Raw genomic sequence first — 16,954 nt, 5'->3', positions numbered from 1 at the left:
GCTGCCTGATGTAACTGAGCTGGTGATGTCTACCTGCTGCTTGATGTAACTGAGCTGGTGATGTCTACCTGCTGATTAAAGTAACTGAGCTGGTGATGTCTACCTGCTGCTTAAAGTAACTGAGCTGGTGATGTCTACCTGCTGCTTGATGTAACTGAGCTGGTGATGTCTACCTGCTGCTTAAAGTAACTGAGCTGGTGATGTCTACCTGCTGCCTGATGTAACTGAGCTGGTGATGTCTACCTGCTGCTTAAAGTAACTGAGCTGGTGATGTCTACCTGCTGCTTGATGTAACTGAGCTGGTGATGTCTACCTGCTGCTTAAAGTAACTGAGCTGGTGATGTCTACCTGCTGCTTGATGTAACTGAACTGGTGATGTCTACCTGCTGCCTGATGTAACTGAGCTGGTGATGTCTACCTGCTGCTTGATGTAACTGAACTGGTGATGTCTACCTGCTGCCTGATGTAACTGAGCTGGTGATGTCTACCTGCTGCTTGATGTAACTGAACTGGTGATGTCTACCTGCTGCCTGATGTAACTGAGCTGGTGATGTCTACCTGCTGCTTGATGTAACTGAGGTGGTGATGTCTACTTGCTGCCTGATGTAACTGAGCTGGTGATGTCTACCTGCTGCTTAAAGTAACTGAGCTGGTGATGTCTACCTGCTGCTTGATGTAACTGAGCTGGTGATGTCTACTTGCTGCTTAAAGTAACTGAGCTGGTGATGTCTACTTGCTGCTTGATGTAACTGAGCTGGTGATGTCTACTTGCTGCCTGATGTAACTGAGCTGGTGATGTCTACCTGCTGCCTGATGTAACTGAGCTGGTGATGTCTACCTGCTGCTTAAAGTAACTGAGCTGGTGATGTCTACCTGCTGCTTGATGTAACTGAGCTGGTGATGTCTACCTGCTGCTTGATGTAACTGAGCTGGTGATGTCTACCTGCTGCTTAAAGTAACTGAGCTGGTGATGTCTACCTGCTGCTTGATGTAACTGAGCTGGTGATGTCTACCTGCTGCTTGATGTAACTGAGCCGGTGATGTCTACCTGCTGCTTGATGTAACTGAGCTGGTGATGTCTACCTGCTGCTTGATGTAACTGAGCTGGTGATGTCTACCTGCTGCCTGATGTAACTGAGCTGGTGATGTCTACTTGCTGCCTGATGTAACTGAGCTGGTGATGTCTACCTGCTGCTTGATGTAACTGAGCTGGTGATGTCTACCTGCTGCTTGATGTAACTGAGGTGGTGATGTCTACTTGCTGCCTGATGTAACTGAGCTGGTGATGTCTACTTGCTGCCTGATGTAACTGAGCTGGTGATGTCTACCTGCTGCCTGATGTAACTGAGCTGGTGATGTCTACCTGCTGCCTGATGTAACTGAGCTGGTGATGTCTACCTGCTGCTTGATGTAACTGAGCTGGTGATGTCTACCTGCTGATTAAAGTAACTGAGCTGGTGATGTCTACCTGCTGCTTAAAGTAACTGAGCTGGTGATGTCTACCTGCTGCTTGATGTAACTGAGCTGGTGATGTCTACCTGCTGCTTAAAGTAACTGAGCTGGTGATGTCTACCTGCTGCCTGATGTAACTGAGCTGGTGATGTCTACCTGCTGCTTAAAGTAACTGAGCTGGTGATGTCTACCTGCTGCTTGATGTAACTGAGCTGGTGATGTCTACCTGCTGCTTAAAGTAACTGAGCTGGTGATGTCTACCTGCTGCTTGATGTAACTGAACTGGTGATGTCTACCTGCTGCCTGATGTAACTGAGCTGGTGATGTCTACCTGCTGCTTGATGTAACTGAACTGGTGATGTCTACCTGCTGCCTGATGTAACTGAGCTGGTGATGTCTACCTGCTGCTTGATGTAACTGAACTGGTGATGTCTACCTGCTGCCTGATGTAACTGAGCTGGTGATGTCTACCTGCTGCTTGATGTAACTGAGGTGGTGATGTCTACTTGCTGCCTGATGTAACTGAGCTGGTGATGTCTACCTGCTGCTTAAAGTAACTGAGCTGGTGATGTCTACCTGCTGCTTGATGTAACTGAGCTGGTGATGTCTACTTGCTGCTTAAAGTAACTGAGCTGGTGATGTCTACTTGCTGCTTGATGTAACTGAGCTGGTGATGTCTACTTGCTGCCTGATGTAACTGAGCTGGTGATGTCTACCTGCTGCCTGATGTAACTGAGCTGGTGATGTCTACCTGCTGCTTAAAGTAACTGAGCTGGTGATGTCTACCTGCTGCTTGATGTAACTGAGCTGGTGATGTCTACCTGCTGCTTGATGTAACTGAGCTGGTGATGTCTACCTGCTGCTTAAAGTAACTGAGCTGGTGATGTCTACCTGCTGCTTGATGTAACTGAGCTGGTGATGTCTACCTGCTGCTTGATGTAACTGAGCTGGTGATGTCTACCTGCTGCTTAAAGTAACTGAGCTGGTGATGTCTACCTGCTGCTTGATGTAACTGAGCTGGTGATGTCTACCTGCTGCTTAAAGTAACTGAGCTGGTGATGTCTACCTGCTGCTTGATGTAACTGAGCTGGTGATGTCTACCTGCTGCTTGATGTAACTGAGCTGGTGATGTCTACCTGCTGCTTGATGTAACTGAGCTGGTGATGTTTACCTGCTGCTTGATGTAACTGAGGTGGTGATGTCTACCTGCTGCTTGATGTAACTGAGCTGGTGATGTCTACCTGCTGCTTGATGTAACTGAGCTGGTGATGTCTACCTGCTGCCTGATGTAACTGAGCCGGTGATGTCTACCTGCTGCTTGATGTAACTGAGCTGGTGATGTCTACCTGCTGCTTGATGTAACTGAGCCGGTGATGTCTACCTGCTGCTTGATGTAACTGAGCTGGTGATGTCTACCTGCTGCTTGATGTAACTGAGCTGGTGATGTCTACCTGCTGCCTGATGTAACTGAGCTGGTGATGTCTACTTGCTGCCTGATGTAACTGAGCTGGTGATGTCTACCTGCTGCTTGATGTAACTGAGCTGGTGATGTCTACCTGCTGCTTGATGTAACTGAGGTGGTGATGTCTACTTGCTGCCTGATGTAACTGAGCTGGTGATGTCTACTTGCTGCCTGATGTAACTGAGCTGGTGATGTCTACCTGCTGCCTGATGTAACTGAGCTGGTGATGTCTACCTGCTGCTTGATGTAACTGAGGTGGTGATGTCTACTTGCTGCCTGATGTAACTGAGCTGGTGATGTCTACTTGCTGCCTGATGTAACTGAGCTGGTGATGTCTACCTGCTGCCTGATGTAACTGAGCTGGTGATGTCTACCTGCTGCTTGATGTAACTGAGCTGGTGATGTCTACCTGCTGCTTGATGTAACTGAGCTGGTGATGTCTACTTGCTGCCTGATGTAACTGAGCTGGTGATGTCTACCTGCTGCCTGATGTAACTGAGCTGGTGATGTCTACCTGCTGCTTGATGTAACTGAGCTGGTGATGTCTACCTGCTGCTTGATGTAACTGAGCCGGTGATGTCTACCTGCTGCTTGATGTAACTGAGCTGGTGATGTCTACCTGCTGCCTGATGTAACTGAGCTGGTGATGTCTACCTGCTGCTTGATGTAACTGAGCTGGTGATGTCTACCTGCTGCTTAAAGTAACTGAGCTGGTGATGTCTACCTGCTGCTTGATGTAACTGAGCTGGTGATGTCTACCTGCTGCTTAAAGTAACTGAGCTGGTGATGTCTACCTGCTGCCTGATGTAACTGAGCTGGTGATGTCTACCTGCTGCTTAAAGTAACTGAGCTGGTGATGTCTACCTGCTGCTTGATGTAACTGAGCTGGTGATGTCTACCTGCTGCTTAAAGTAACTGAGCTGGTGATGTCTACCTGCTGCTTGATGTAACTGAACTGGTGATGTCTACCTGCTGCCTGATGTAACTGAGCTGGTGATGTCTACCTGCTGCTTGATGTAACTGAACTGGTGATGTCTACCTGCTGCCTGATGTAACTGAGCTGGTGATGTCTACCTGCTGCTTGATGTAACTGAACTGGTGATGTCTACCTGCTGCCTGATGTAACTGAGCTGGTGATGTCTACCTGCTGCTTGATGTAACTGAGGTGGTGATGTCTACTTGCTGCCTGATGTAACTGAGCTGGTGATGTCTACCTGCTGCTTAAAGTAACTGAGCTGGTGATGTCTACCTGCTGCTTGATGTAACTGAGCTGGTGATGTCTACTTGCTGCTTAAAGTAACTGAGCTGGTGATGTCTACTTGCTGCTTGATGTAACTGAGCTGGTGATGTCTACTTGCTGCCTGATGTAACTGAGCTGGTGATGTCTACCTGCTGCCTGATGTAACTGAGCTGGTGATGTCTACCTGCTGCTTAAAGTAACTGAGCTGGTGATGTCTACCTGCTGCTTGATGTAACTGAGCTGGTGATGTCTACCTGCTGCTTGATGTAACTGAGCTGGTGATGTCTACCTGCTGCTTAAAGTAACTGAGCTGGTGATGTCTACCTGCTGCTTGATGTAACTGAGCTGGTGATGTCTACCTGCTGCTTAAAGTAACTGAGCTGGTGATGTCTACCTGCTGCTTGATGTAACTGAGCTGGTGATGTCTACCTGCTGCTTAAAGTAACTGAGCTGGTGATGTCTACCTGCTGCTTGATGTAACTGAGCTGGTGATGTCTACCTGCTGCTTAAAGTAACTGAGCTGGTGATGTCTACCTGCTGCTTGATGTAACTGAGCTGGTGATGTCTACCTGCTGATTAAAGTAACTGAGCTGGTGATGTCTACCTGCTGCTTAAAGTAACTGAGCTGGTGATGTCTACCTGCTGCCTGATGTAACTGAGCTGGTGATGTCTACCTGCTGCTTGATGTAACTGAGCTGGTGATGTCTACCTGCTGCTTGATGTAACTGAGCTGGTGATGTCTACCTGCTGCTTAAAGTAACTGAGCTGGTGATGTCTACCTGCTGCTTAAAGTAACTGAGCTGGTGATGTCTACCTGCTGCTTGATGTAACTGAGCTGGTGATGTCTACCTGCTGATTAAAGTAACTGAGCTGGTGATGTCTACCTGCTGCTTGATGTAACTGAGCTGGTGATGTTTACCTGCTGCTTGATGTAACTGAGCTGGTGATGTCTACCTGCTGCTTGATGTAACTGAGCTGGTGATGTTTACCTGCTGCCTGATGTAACTGAGCTGGTGATGTCTACCTGCTGCTTGATGTAACTGAGCTGGTGATGTCTACCTGCTGCTTGATGTAACTGAGCTGGTGATGTCTACCTGCTGATTAAAGTAACTGAGCTGGTGATGTCTACCTGCTGCTTAAAGTAACTGAGCTGGTGATGTCTACCTGCTGATTAAAGTAACTGAGCTGGTGATGTCTACCTGCTGCTTGATGTAACTGAGCTGGTGATGTTTACCTGCTGCTTGATGTAACTGAGCTGGTGATGTTTACCTGCTGCTTGATGTAACTGAGCCGGTGATGTCTACCTGCTGCCTGATGTAACTGAGCTGGTGATGTCTACCTGCTGCTTAAAGTAACTGAGCTGGTGATGTCTACCTGCTGCTTGATGTAACTGAGCTGGTGATGTCTATCTGCTGCCTGATGTAACTGAGCTGGTGATGTCTACCTGCTGCTTGATGTAACTGAGCTGGTGATGTCTATCTGCTGCCTGATGTAACTGAGCTGGTGATGTCTACCTGCTGCTTGATGTAACTGAGCTGGTGATGTCTATCTGCTGCCTGATGTAACTGAGCCGGTGATGTCTACCTGCTGCTTGATGTAACTGAGCTGGTGATGTCTACCTGCTGCTTGATGTAACTGAGCTGGTGATGTCTACCTGCTGCTTGATGTAACTGAGCTGGTGATGTCTACCTGCTGCTTAAAGTAACTGAGCTGGTGATGTTTACCTGCTGCTTGATGTAACTGAGCTGGTGATGTCTACCTGCTGCTTGATGTAACTGAGCTGGTGATGTCTACTTGCTGCTTGCACTGTCATCAATAAACTAAAAGCCCAATTTCATGAGCTCCAATTTCATTCAAAATCAAATTATGCTAGCTGTTCAACTAGCTTGGTTAAACAGTTTTTTAAATTTTCAGCCTTGCTTTCAAATCCCTCCATGGACGCTCTCTCCTTTGCTGCTCTAACCCTGAAGACCATAAAACAAAGGAGCAGAAGTTGGCCATTCGGCCCATCGAGTCTACTCTGCCATTTCATCATGAGCTGAGCCAATCTCCCCTTTAGTCCCATTCCCCCGCCTTCTCACCATAACCTGATACCCTGACTACTCAGATACCTATCAATCTCTGCCTTAAATACACCCAATGACTTGGCCTCCACTGCCACCCGTAGCAACAAATTCCATAGATTCACCACCCTCTGACTAAAAATTTTTTTTCACATCTCTGTTCTGAATGGGGGTCCTGCAATCCTCAAGTCATGTCCTCTCATACTAGACTAAACAACTTTGCCACATCCACTCTGTCCATGCCTTTCAACATTTGAAATGTTTCTATGAGGTCCCCCCTCATTCTTCTAAACTCCAAGGAGTACAGTCCAAGAGCGGTCAAACGTTCCTCATATGTTAACCATCTCATTCCCGGAATCATTCTAGTGAATCTTCTCTGAACCCTCTCCAACGTCAGCACATCCTCATCACATTCTACAGGGGTTGTATTGAGAGCATCCTGAGCAACTGCATCACTGCCTGGTTCGGAAATTGCACCATCTCGGATCACAAGACCCTGCAGCGGATAGTGAGGTCAGCTGAGAAGATCATCAGGGTCTCTCTTCCTGCCATCACCGACATTTACACTACACGCTGCACCCGCAAAGGAAACAGCATTGTGAAGGACCCCACGCACCTCTCATACAATCTCTTCTCCCTCCTGCCATCTGGGAAAAGGTTCTGAAGCATTCAGGCTCTCATGACCAGACTATGTAACAGGTTCTTCCCCCAAGCTATCAGACTCCTCAATACCCAAAGCCTGGACTGACACCTTGCCCTACTGTCCTGTTTATTATTTATTGTAATACCTGCACTGTTTTTGTGCACTTTATGCAGTCCAGTGTAGGTCTGTAGTCTAGTGTAGCTTTCTCTGTTTTTTTTTATTACATAGTTCAGTCTAGTTTTTTGTACTGTGTCATGTAACACCATGGTCCTGAAAAACATTGTCTCATTTTTACTTTGCACTGTACCAGCAGTTATGGTCGAAATGACAATAAAAGTTGACTTGACTTGACTTGAAATAAGGAGCCCAAAACCGCACACAGTATTCCAAGTGAGGTCTTACCAGTGCCTTATAGAACCTCAACATCACATCCCTGCTCCTATACTCTACTCCTCTAGAAATGAATGCCAACATTGCATTCGCCTTCTTCACCACCGACTCAACCTGGAGGTTAACCTTAAGGGTATCCTGCACGAGGACTCCCAAGTCCCGTTGCATCTCAGAATTTTGAATTCTCTCCCCATTTAAATAATAGTCTGCCCTTTTATTTCTTCTACCAAAGTGCATGACCGTACACTTTCCGACATTGTAATTCATTTGCCACTTCATTGCCAATTCCCCCAATCTATCCAAGTCTCCCTGCAGACTCTGTTTCCTCAGCACTACCAGCTCCTCCACCTATCTTTGTATCATCAGCAAACTTAGCCACAAAGCCATCTATTCCATAATCCAAATCATTGATATACAAAGTAAAAAGAAGTGGCCCCAACAGAATGGGATCCCTTTATTCCCACTCTCTGTTTCCTGCCAATCAACCAACGCTCTATCCATGTATGTAACTTCCCCGTAATTCCATGGGCTCTTATCCTGTTTAGCAGCCTCATGTGCGGCACCTTATCAAAGGACTTCTGAAAATCCAAATACACAACATCCACTACATCTCCCTTCTCTAGCCTGCTTGTAATTTCCTCAAAAAATTGCACTAAGTTATTGTAGATGCAATTCAGGATTCCAGAGCATCTTGATTTAAAAAATTCCCTCTATAATCTCAGCCACTCTTTCTTCAAGAAACACTAAAACCTATTTCAATGACCAGAATCTATCCTAACCTCATTGTGTACAGCAATGTTAAATTAATTGTGATTATACATCTGGTAAGTAGTAAGCAATGTTAAAGAGACAAGTCTAACAAACCACCTCTGTTAAATAATGTGCAGTATCACAACTGCTTTGGAAAGCAGTATATTATTGAACAAGCAACACCAAGGGATTCAAGATTCAAGATTATTTAATATCATTTCCAATACACAAGTGTAAAGAACAAAATAATTGTTACTCCGGAAGCAGTCCAAACAAACCAAAATAAGACAAACAGCACAATAATAATAAAGCCATAATAAATACAAATATGCAAGATCGCTTATAGACATAGGTTGAATTTATGTACAGTAGTGTATGTACATATGATTGACAGGAAGTAATAAAGTAGTGGTGGTTGAGGGTGTGGGTTAGTGGGTTGAGGTACTGATCAAAAATACTGCTTGTGGAAAGTAACATTAATGAGTCTGCTGGTCTTGGCATGGATGCTGTGTCACCTCCTCCCTGATGGGAGTGAGAAGTGGGTCAAACAGACCATGAACTCAACACCACTATGCCCGCTTTGAAGGGGGCATCACGACAGCTGAGAAGATCCCTACTGCACCTGATGACTCTGTGATCTCTGTCTCAGAGGCCGATGTTAGGCTGTCTTTAAAGAGAGTGAACCCTCGCAAGGCAGAAGATCCTGATGGAGTACCTGGTAAGGCTCTGAAAACCTGTGCCAACCAACTATAGGGAGTATTCAAGGACATTTTCAACCTCTCACTGCTACAGGCTGAAGTTCCCATTTGCTTCAAAAAGGCAACAATTATACCAGTGCCTAAGAAGAATAAAGTGGGCTGCCTTAATAACTATCGCCCGATAGCACTCACATCTACAATGATGCAATGCTTTGAGAGGTTGGTCATGACTAGAATGAACTCCTGCTTCAGCAAGGATCTGGACCCATTGCAATTTGCCTATCGCCACAATAGATCAATGGCAGACGCAATCTCAATGGCTCTCCACACGGCTTTAGCCCACGTGGACAACACAAACACCTATGTCAGGATGTTGTTCATTGACTATAGCTCAGCATTTAATACCATCATTCACACAATCCTGATTGAGAAGTTGCAGAACCTGAGCCTCTGTACCTCCCTCTGCAATTGGATCCTCGACTTCCTAACTGGAAGACCACAGTCTGTGCAGATTGGTGATAACCTATCCTCCTTGCTGATGATTAACACTGGTGCACCTCAGGGGTGTGTGCTTAACCCACTGCTCTACTCTCTATAAACACATGACAATGTAGCTAGGCATAGCTCAAATACCATCTATAAATTTGATGACGATACAACCATTGTTGGTAGAATCTCAGGTGCTGGCGAGAGGACGTACAGGAGTGAGATATGCCAACTAGTGGAGTGGTGCTGCAGCAACAACCTGGCACTCAACGTCAGTAAGACGAAAGAGCTGATTGTGGACTTCAGGAAGGGTAAGACGAAGGAACACATACCAATCCTCAGAGTGCAGAAGTGGAGTGAGTCAGCTGTTGCAAGTTCCTGGGTGTCAAGATCTCTGAGGACCTAACCTTGTCCCATCATATCAATTAAGTTATTAGAGAGGGAGGGGGCTACTGCACAGGACCGAAAGATGCTGCAGAAGGTTGTAAATGTAGTCAGCTCCATCTTGGGTACTAGCCTACATAGTACCCAAGACATCTTTAGGGAGCGGTGTCTCAGAAAGCCAGCGTCCATTATTAAGGACCTCCAGCACCCAGGGCATGCCCTTTTCTCACTGTTACCATCAGGTAGGAGGTACAGAAGCCTGAAGGCACACACTCAGCGATTCAGGAACAGCTTCTTCCCCTCTGCCATCCGATTCCTAAATGAACATTGAATCCTTGGACACTACCTCACTACCTACTTGTTTATTATTATCAATCTCTTTTAGATTATGTATTGCATTGAACTGATGCTGATAAGTTAACAAATTTCACGTCACATGCCAATGATAATAAACCTGATTCTGAGCATGATTGTTGGGATCCTTCATGATGCTACTGACCTTCCTGTATATACATCCTTGATGGCAGGTCAACTGGTGCCAGTGATACATTTGGATAGTGTTTAGATACACACTATAAAATCGGTTAAAATAAAAACCTGCTTTGTAGTCTCTCCTGATTTACTGACCTGTTTGAGAATTGTGATTTTGTTGTCGGTAACAATGAGAGCAGCCTGATTCAGTAGATCCACAACCTGTAAAATAAACCGTCTATTGATTATTCCCCAATTTTACCAACAGATAACAGAAATCTCCTATGAATTTACCTCCCGTCTCCTTAATGTCCTCCAGTATTAGACATTTTAACCCCGAGAGAGAGAGATACCCACTGTCTATCTATGCGTCTCATAATCTAAACTATCAGGTCTTCCCCTCAACCTCCACCACTCCAGAGAAAACAATCAACGTTTGTCTCACCTCTCCTCAATCCAAGCAGTATCTAGAAAACCTCTTCTGCATCCTCTCCAAAGCCTCTACATTCTTCCTAACATGTGTCAGTGACAACTGAATGCCATACTCCATTGTGCAACTTAACTAGTTTTATAAAGCTCCAACTCTTAAACTCAATCCCTCAACATACCATAAGCCTTCTTTGCCACTCTGAGGATTATGGACGAGGACTCCAAGATTCTTTTGTACATCAACATTTTTAAGACTCCTTCCATCAAGAGTAATGTCACTTACACTTGCAACACCTCACTGATCTGCCAGTTCCCTGCCCAGATCAGCAACTCAGTTTTTCCACATTACCACCAATCTTCATATCGTCTGAAAACTTACAAACCTACCCATCCACATTTTCATTCATATTATGAGTTGTTTATACAGTATATACAATGGATTCCAGTTAATTGGGACACATTGGGAACCGGTACATTTTGGCCCAGTTAAGCAGCTTCCCCAATTAACCTAAGTTTCAGAGTTATCAATGATGGAGAAATTCATTCAGTGTATGCTGTACATGAACAAAATCAGACACCTCTTGTAGATAATGGACTGCCTTCATACAATGTTTTCAATGATTACATCCTCCAAATCTTCATTTTCATTCCAACATTCATAATTGGCAACAACTTTACACTCTTTGTAGTTCCTAAAATTCATTTTCACTCCTGACCATTTCTTGCATCTCTAACCCTGAATACTTGAAACTACAGTGAGCAAAATAGTTGTGAATTGTCTTTCTGCTTATTTCTCACCAACCATCAGTGAAAAAAATCACTGATTTTTGAACACAAATACATGCAACTGATGCTACTTAAAAACCATTCGCTCGAAGCACAATGTACTGTCTCAAAACCACACAAATGATGCTAGTTAGAAATTGTTCAGCACCATATCCTGCCCCAATTACTTTTTCTTCAAGAGTTGTCCCAAGTAAGCAGCTGCCCCAACTAACCAGAATCCAGAGTACATCTTTCACACATGCAGCAAAGAAGATGAGGGATAATTAGTTAAGATGCCTAAAAGGGTTCTATTTTTTCCGCTCTTTAATTGGGCTCTTCTCTTTGCTGACAATGCTGCTTACTGTGAGACCAGTCATGGGATTTAGCTCATTTCAAACAGCATTGTTAATAAACACTCTCTTTCAAACTACTGTATAACTACATTTTTTTTGTAGACACAGAAATAAATGCAGAGTGTAAGACATAAGAAATAAGAACACAAAGAGGCCATCCAGCCCATCGAGTCTGTTCTACTATGGCTGATCCATTTCCCTCTCAATTCCATTCTCCCAGCTTCTCCCTGTAACCTTTCATGCCTGGTATAATCAAGAATTTATTCACGTCCACGTTAAATACACCCAATGACCTGGCGTCCATAGCTGGTTGTGGCAAAGAATTGCATTCACTCACAACTCTCTGGCTAAAGAAAGTCCTCCTCAACTTTGTTCTAAATGGATGTCCCTCTATTCTGAGATTGTGACCACTGGTCCTGGACTCCCCCATCATAGGAAACATCCTCTTCAGATCCACTCTATCCAGGCCTTTCAATATCTGATAGCTTTCAAAGAGACACCCTCCCCCATTCTTCTGAATTCCAGCGAATAAAGGTCCAGAATCATCAATCACTCCTCATACGATAAGCCTTTTATTCCCAGAAACATTGTCGTGAACCTACTCCGAACCCTCTCCAATGTCAGCACATCCTTTCTTAAATAAGGGTCCCAAAACTGCTCACAATACTCCAAGCAAGTCCTCACCAGTGCTGTATAAACCCTCAACATTATATCCTTGCTTTTAAGTTCCAGTCCTCTCAAAATGAATGCTAATATCACATTTACCTTCCTTAACACCAACTCTAACTGCAAATTAATCTTTATGGAATCCCGCAGGACCCCAAGTCTCTTTGTACCTCTGATTTTTGAACTTTCTCTCCAATTAGAAAATAGTCAACCCTTTCATTCTTCTACCAAAATGGATGACCATACACTGCCTGACACTGTATTCCATCTGCCACTTCTTTGTCCATTCTCCTAATCTGTCCAAATCCTTCTATAACCTCCCTGCTTCCTTAACACTACCTGCCCCACCACCTATCTTCATATCATCCGCAGACTTGGCCACAAAAGCATCAATTCTCTCATCCAAATCATTGACGTACAATGAAAAAAACAGTCCCAACACAGACCTCTGTGGAACCACACTAGTCACCAGCAACCAACTAGAAATGGCTCCCATTATTCCCACCCTTTGCTGCCTCCCAATCAGCCAATGCTCTATCCATCAATGCATCTTTCCTGTAATACCATGGGCTCTTATCTCGTTAACCAGCCTCATGTGCGGAACCTTGTCAAATGCATTCTGAAAATACAAGTACACAACATCCACTGATTGCCCTTGGTCTATCCTGCTTGTTATTTCCTCAAAGAATTCTAAAAGATTTGTCAGGCAAATTTCCCCTTAAGGAAACCATAGAAACATAGAAAACCTACAACACACACACAAAGTTGTGCCAAACATGTCCCTACCTTAAAAATTACTAGGCTTACCCATAGCCATCTATTTTTCTAAGCTCCATGTACCTATCTCTTAAAAGAACCTATCGTATCCGCCTCCACCGCCATTGCCAGCAGCCCATCCCACGCACTCACCACTCTCTGAGTAAAAAACTTACCCCTGACATCTGCTCTGTACCTACTCCCCAGCACCTTAAACCTGTGTCTTCTTGTGGCAACCATTTCAGCCCTGAGGAAAAGCCTCTATCCATACTGATTTTGGCTTACTTTACCATGTGCCTCCAAGTACCCCGAAATTACATCCATAACAATGGCCTCCAACATCTTCCCAGCCACTGTGGTCAGTATCACTGGCCTATAATTTCCTTTCTTCTGCCTCCTCCCCTTCTTGAAGAGTGGAGTCACAATTTTCCAGTCCTCTGGAACCATCCTAGAATCTAGTGATTCTTGAAAGATCATAACTAATGCTTCCACAATCTCTGCAGCTACCTCTTTCAGAGCCTTGGACTGTTGTTCATCTGGTCCAGGTGATTTAGCTACCTACAGACCTCTTACCTTCCCAAGCACCTTCTCCTTAGTATTAGCAATTGTACTCACTTCCAAACCCTGACACTCTCAAACTTCCAGCATACTGCTAGTGTCTTCCATAGGGAAGACTGATGCAAAATATTTATTGTTTGCCCACAATTCCTTTCCCTCCCATAACTTCCTCTCCAGCGTCATTTTCCAGTTGTCCAACAACTACCGGTACTCTCTTCTTTACTTTTTATATATCTGAAAGAATCTTTGGTATCCTCTTTAATATTACTGACTAGCTCACCATTCATCTTTTCCCTCCTTATGGCTTTTTAGCTGCCTTGCTGATTTTTCAAATTTTCCCAATCCTATTATATACTAGGATTTATACGCCCTCTCTAAAAGAACATTGATCACGTGCAGCCAGAAGGGATTAATTTAATTTATTCAGCACATCATGGGTCAAAGGATCTTGTTTTATGACTGCACTGCACTGTACCAAAGAAGACTTTGAGAAGGGGATTAGGCGACAGATTGACGTAGGGGTGAAATATTACAAGACTTGACATTTCACTTATGCCACATAATTCGTTCCCCGCCCCCCTCTCCCATCCACTACATCAAATCTCCCACCCCCTTCATCCCTGTCACTCCACCCTCTTTGCACCAGCTGAATCCAAATTTCTCGTCAATTTCTTTCCCCTGAGCTCCATTCTTGCAACTTCGAGCCACTTCCCATCTCAAGATCCCTAATCAATTCATCCCATCCTTTTCCATTACCACATACCAACCCATCCAGCCACGGCCCTCAACCCTCTGCCTCCTCACCCTCTCACTGGTTGTCAGACTCTCGATCGCATTATTCTCTTCCTCATTGAAGTATTGTGTGGCGAGGCAACGGCGGGAGGAGCCGCTATCAGCGGCCGGCCCAGCCGCTGCCATTTCGGGGCCTAGAGCACAATCCCAACCGCAACTCACACCGAACTCGGCCTCAGCGGCACCACGCAGACATCACTTAGCTTGCATCATCACAATGCGCAAGCGGCAGCCTCGTCGCACTACGCATGCCTTACGGGTAACGGTGCGGTCAATAAACTACATCGCCCAAAATCCCTCACGGCAGACCCAATTAAATCAACTTTATTGGTCTTGCTGAGCGGTCTCAGCTGAAACGTCAACTCTTCATTCTTTTCCATTGATGCTGCCTGGCCTGCTGAGTTCCTCCAGCATTTTGTGTTTCTAGCATATGCAGATTTGCTCTTGTTTGTCATTGGTTCTGATATGAGAACATGTACTTGCAGTCTTTGGGATTCTATAAACATTGCTCGACCTGCTGAGTTTCTGCAGTCTCTTGTCTGTCCTCTATACTTGGAGTATGTTCACGGATGTTTTGCCGATTGTTGCCTACTTGCAGTATTTTCTCTTTATTTACTGACACCAGCATTGGATGTATGTGATGTAATTCAGGGTGGTGGAAGGTATGTGATGTAATGTTTGAATGACAAGGTGTCCCGGGCTACTGTGACCTGGTCTAGCTGATTACAATATTGGCCCAAACCAAGATTTTCAGCTATGGGAATCCTATGACATGAATAAGAAAGAAAGACGCAGAAAAAAAAACATGAGGCACAAAATGCACTTGGTGACCAAGAATTCACAAAAGAGGTCCCACTAATAGATGAGAAAAATGGCAGCCATGCAGATCTGCAATATAAGTACAAACAAATTTGAACTTCATATTATGCGGCACAGTAACATACAATGTGTATTTTAATGATCACACTGAAACTTTAACCTCATTGGCTGCCTTATCAGTGGACGTGTACACAGGCCATAGAATTTCCCTACTGAATTTCCCTCCTCCCCACTTCGGTCTTCCCTGTAATGTTGCTTGAAAGGTCTGGGCCTGAAACATCAACTGTTTGTTCCTCTCCATAGATTCTGCCTGACCTGCTGAGTTCCTCCAGCATTTTGTATGCATTGCTCTGGATTTCAAACATCAGCAGAATCTCATCTGTCCTCAATAGTTTGGTATCAAAATACTTATTTGTGAATGTCTTATTAAGTGGCCTGACCCCCTCTGCTACATTAAAAATGTTGCCTAAAATTCAACTGTTGTAATCAAAGATGGTGATGGATCAGCATATCGGAGGGAGATTGAAAATCTGGTTTAATGGTACCGCAACAGCAACCTCTCACCCAGCAAAACCAAAGAGCTGATAATCGACAACAGGAGGAAGAAGCCAGAAGTCCATCAACAGCCCTCATTGGGGGATCAGAGGTAGACAGGGGCAGCAACTTTACATTCTTTGCCATTAGCATTTCAGAGGATCTGTCCTGGGACCAGCACATGAGTCAGCACAAATGAGAGGTGACAGGCCTCTGCTTTCTTACAAGTTTGTGTAGAGTTGGGAAGTCACCTAAAATTTTCACAACTTCTATAGATGCACATTAGAGAGCATCTTCAGCAATTGGATCACACCCTGATATCGGTTAATGCTCAGGTACAGAATAGTCTACAGAAAGTGGTGGACACAGCCCAGTCCATCACAGGAAAAGCTCTCTCTCCATTGAGCACATTTACAAGGAGCACTGTAGCAAGAAAGCAGTCTCCATCATCAAGGACCCCCACAATCCAGGCCATGCTCTCTTCTTGCACTGCTACCAGGAAGTACAGGGATCTCAGGACCCACATCACAGTTCGGGAACTGTTATTATCTTTCAACCATCAGGTTCATGAAGCATAACACCATAGTCCATAGGACATAGGAGCAGAATTAGGCCATTTGGCCCATTGAGTTTGCTCCACCATTTAATCATGGCTGATCCTTTTTTTTCTCCTCCTCAACCCCAGTTCCCGGCCTTCTCCCCATAACCTTTGATGCCATGTCCAATCAAGAACATATCAATCTCTACCTTAAATACACCCTGGCCTCCACAGCTGCATGTGGTAACAAATTCCACAAATTCACCACCACAAAGTACACTGCAGATGCTAGGGTCAAAACAATATGTACAACAAGCTGGAGGAACTCAGCAAGTCGGGCAGCATCTGTGGAAACAAGTAGTCAACGTTTTGGGCCGAGATCTTTCGTCAGGACTGAAGAGGGAGGGGGCAGGGGCCCTATAAAGAAGGTGGGGAGAAGGTGGGAAGGAGAAGGCTGATAGGTGCCAGGTGGAAAACCAATCAGAGGAAAGAACAAGGGGTGGGGGAGGGGAATCAGGGAAGGGATAGGCAGGAAAGGTGAAGAAGGAATGTAAGGAGAAAGCAATATGTGTAGTAGAAGAAAGCAGAATCATGAGAGAGGTGATAGGCAGCTGGAGGAGGAGGCAGAGTGAAACTGGGATGGGGTAAGGAGGGGGTGGGAACTACCGGAAGTTGGAGAATTCAATGTTCATGCCAAGGGGTTGG

General features: G+C 44.9%; 1 protein-coding gene across 2 annotated transcripts in view; it reads right to left on the bottom strand.

The window, feature by feature from the left end:
* Window positions 1-14,567, bottom strand: part of LOC140716353 (symplekin-like) — a 103,184-nt gene extending 88,617 nt beyond the window's left edge. For both annotated transcript variants that reach the window (XM_073029003.1, XM_073029004.1), the window contains exons 1-2: window positions 14,371-14,567; window positions 10,196-10,261 (exon numbers count right to left, since the gene is read on the bottom strand). In XM_073029003.1, coding sequence (XP_072885104.1) covers window positions 10,196-10,261; window positions 14,371-14,484 — 180 coding nt within the window. In that variant the 5' untranslated portion in view covers window positions 14,485-14,567. The remainder of the gene's footprint in view (window positions 1-10,195; window positions 10,262-14,370) is intronic.
* Between the last annotated feature and the right edge of the window lie 2,387 nt (window positions 14,568-16,954).

The sequence above is a fragment of the Hemitrygon akajei genome, chromosome 25 (genome assembly GCF_048418815.1).
Source record: "Hemitrygon akajei chromosome 25, sHemAka1.3, whole genome shotgun sequence".
Taxonomy (NCBI): Eukaryota; Metazoa; Chordata; class Chondrichthyes; order Myliobatiformes; family Dasyatidae; genus Hemitrygon; species Hemitrygon akajei.
The sequence above is the reverse complement of the archived record's forward strand: the minus strand, read 5'-3'. Positions and strand labels throughout refer to the sequence as shown.